Genomic DNA, 3,262 nt, shown 5'->3' on the forward strand with positions numbered 1-3,262 from the left:
TCTATACGCCCACAAAGCTTCTTCCATTCTGTCATGCCAGTCCCTTTTCGATTTTGAGACCATTTTCTTCAACAAATTGCATAGGATTTTGTTAAAAGCTTCAGCAAGCCCATTTGCAGCTGCATAGTAAGCTGATGAGTTTTGCTGCTTAAAGTCAAAAAGCTTGCCGATCTTGTCCATTAACTTGTTGTCAAAGGGCTTCCCGTTATCTAGTTAAGATATATCGCGGGATACCAAATCGATAGACGATATGGACACGGAGAAAGTCTGCAACATTTTCTTTCTTCACCTCCTTCAATGCCACGGCTTCAGCCCATTTTGAAAAGTAGTCGGTGGCAACTAGTATATATGCGTGCCCTGCAGATGACTTAGGCGTAATTGGGCCAACCACATCAAGTCCCCAAGCATCGAATGGCCAAGATGCAACTGTTGGGTGTAGAGGTTCTGGTGGCTGATGAATAAAGTTTGCATGATATTGACAAGCTTGGCACCTTCGAGCATAGTCTATGTAATCCTTTACCATTGTAGGCCAATAATATCCCATTCGCTTAATGTGGAAGTGCAACTTGGGACCGGATTGATGTGCACCGCAAACCCCAGAATGAGCTTCTTGCATAGCTTGTAAAGCTTCCTCTTCCCCTAAACATCGGAGAAAGACTCCCTCGAATGAACGACGATACAACGTCTCTTTATAGTAGATGAAGCGAGGAGCTCGACGCTTTATATCCACCCTCTTACGTGAATCTTCGGGTAACTTTCCATCAGCGAGGTAGTCCATTAGCGATTGCCTCCAGTCGTCTTTGCCAATATCATACACTGAGGTAGTAGGGAGTTCAACAGTTTCATCAACTGAGCCGTCTTCATTGAAGATTGGTGGAACTACCCACTTTTGACATACCCGCACTCGGGCTGCAGGATGAGTAATAGTTGAAGCCAATGCGGCTAAGGCGTCAGCCTGCTTGTTTTCTTTCCTCGGTACATGTTCAATTGTGACGTCCCCTAACCATTGCATAAGTACCTTTGCATAGTTGTTATATGGGACTAACTCCGCCTTTTTCACTTCATATAGACCCAACACTTGGTTTATGATCAACTTTGAATCTCCATAAATGTTAATTCTCAGTTGCTTCATGTCAGCCGCTATCTCGAGCCCATGTATCAATGCTTGATACTCAGCAACATTGTTTGAACATTGCTTGGTCAAGGTGAATGAATATGGCAACACCTCGCCTTCCGGAGTGACGAAAACAACTCCAGCACCTGCCCCTTCTCTATGCGAAGCTCCATCAAAGTACATCTTCAATGGGGGTAGGATTTCAATGACAAGCACATCTTCATTAGGCAAATCGTCAGACAACTCCCATTCAGCAGGTATTGGGTGGTCTGCTAGAAAATCGGCCAAGGCTTGCCCCTTGACAGACTTTTGCGGCACATATACAATTTCAAACTGTTGAAACAATAAGTACCACCTTGCGAGGCGGTCGGAGAGAACGACCTTCGCCATAACATATTTCACCGGGTTCGCTTTGGAAACAAGCCGGATGGTATGAGCCTCGAAGTAGTGCTTAAGTTTTTTGATGGAGAACACAAGTGCCAAACATAGCTTTTCAATTGGGGAGTACTTTAATTCGTTCGGGGTCATCATTCTGCTGAGATAGTAGAGAGCATTCTCCTTCCCCTTGTCATTTTCCTGAGCAAGCAAAGCTCCCACAGAACTGTCTTGGGCGAAGATATAAAGGATCAGCGGGTGGCCATGAACAGGAGCAGTTAGCACAAGCGGCTTCATCAAGTATGACTTGATACTCTCAAATGCGTTCTTGCATGCCTCATCCCATATGAATGAGATGCCCTTTTTCATCAACCGACTAAAGGTTGACATCTTCCCGCTAGGTTTGATATGAACCTTCGGATGTAAACCAACTTCCCTTGTAAGCTTTTAAGCTCATGAAGGTTTCTCGGTGCAGGCATCTTCATTATGGCGTCAATCTTTGCTTGTTCAATCTCGATGCCCCTGTGTCGAACAGTAAACCCGAGGAACTTTCCAGCAGCAACCCCAAAAGCACATTTCAGGGGGTTCATTTTCAGTTGAAACTTTCGTAGGCGGTCGAAGACTTGCCTTAAATGCACCAAGTGATTTGTGCGCAATTTCGACTTCACAACCAGGTCGTCTACGTAGCATTCGACCATTTTATGGAGCATATCATCAAATATTGTCTGCATAGCGCTTTGGTATGTAGCACCTGCATTTTTCAAACCAAAGGGCATTACTTTATAGCAGTAGATGCCTTTTGGCGTTCGGAATGCAGTTAAGTCTTCATCTTCCGGCGCCTTGCGGATTTGATTGTAACCGGAGGAGCCATCCATGAATGACAGGATCTCATGCCCAGTCACAGCATCTATCATTAACTCCGTGATAGGAAGCGGGAAGTCATCTTTCGGGCATGCCACATTGAGGTCCCGAAAATCTACGCAGACGCGGATCTGGCCGTTCTTCTTGCGCACGGGCACAATACTGGATATCCAGGTTGGATATTTAACTTCACGAATGAAGCCAGCCTCAATAAGCTTATTAACTTCTGTTTCAATCGAGGGAATGAGCTCGGGGCGGAAGCGTCGTTGAGCTTGCTTAACCGGGCGACACCCCTAACCGGGCGACACCCCTTCTTCACTGCTAAGCGGTGCACAGCTACCTTTGGGTCTAACCCTGGCATCTCCTTGTATGTCCATGCAAAGACATCAATATATTCTTTCAGCAATGTGACATAGATTTCCTCATCTTCATCAGATAGGAGTGCGCTAATGAAGATAGGACGAGGATTTTCAGGAGTTCCCAGATCAACTTCTTTTAATTCATCCACTGCGGCTCGTACCCCTTCTTCTAACTCATGGGGTGCCTCTTCTGCATCTTCTCCCTCAATCGGAGTCTCATCACACAAAGTGATATGGAACGACGATGCCACCTCTCCCTGAGTGGTTGGTGGTACGTCATCACTTGAGCCTACGCTTTCCTCATTTTCCTCTTTATGTACACGAGTGTGTACAATGGTCTTCGGTTGGACTTTAAACACTTCACCGCATGAAACATGAATATATGTTTCTCGTTTTATCCGAGAAGGAATCATGCTTCTAAGCCTTTTGGGAGGTTCCACTTCAGCAGGAACATTGGCACTGTCTTTAACAACTTGGACAGCCCCAAGTCGATCATGCATTGACTTTCTCTTTAGGGCTTTAGGACTTGACCACAGTCCATCAAAGACTGAAT

General features: G+C 45.5%; 1 protein-coding gene across 1 annotated transcript; it reads right to left on the minus strand.

Annotated features, from left to right (window-relative positions):
• Positions 1 to 205: 205 nt before the first annotated feature.
• LOC109193238 lies at positions 206 to 1,879 on the minus strand. The gene has a single exon (XM_019344081.1). The coding sequence runs from the start codon at positions 1,877 to 1,879 to the stop codon at positions 206 to 208; it is 1,674 nt and encodes a 557-aa protein (XP_019199626.1).
• Positions 1,880 to 3,262: the final 1,383 nt, after the last annotated feature.

The sequence above is a fragment of the Ipomoea nil genome, unplaced genomic scaffold (genome assembly GCF_001879475.1).
Source record: "Ipomoea nil cultivar Tokyo-kokei standard unplaced genomic scaffold, Asagao_1.1 scaffold1847, whole genome shotgun sequence".
In the NCBI taxonomy this organism is placed as follows: Eukaryota; Viridiplantae; Streptophyta; class Magnoliopsida; order Solanales; family Convolvulaceae; genus Ipomoea; species Ipomoea nil.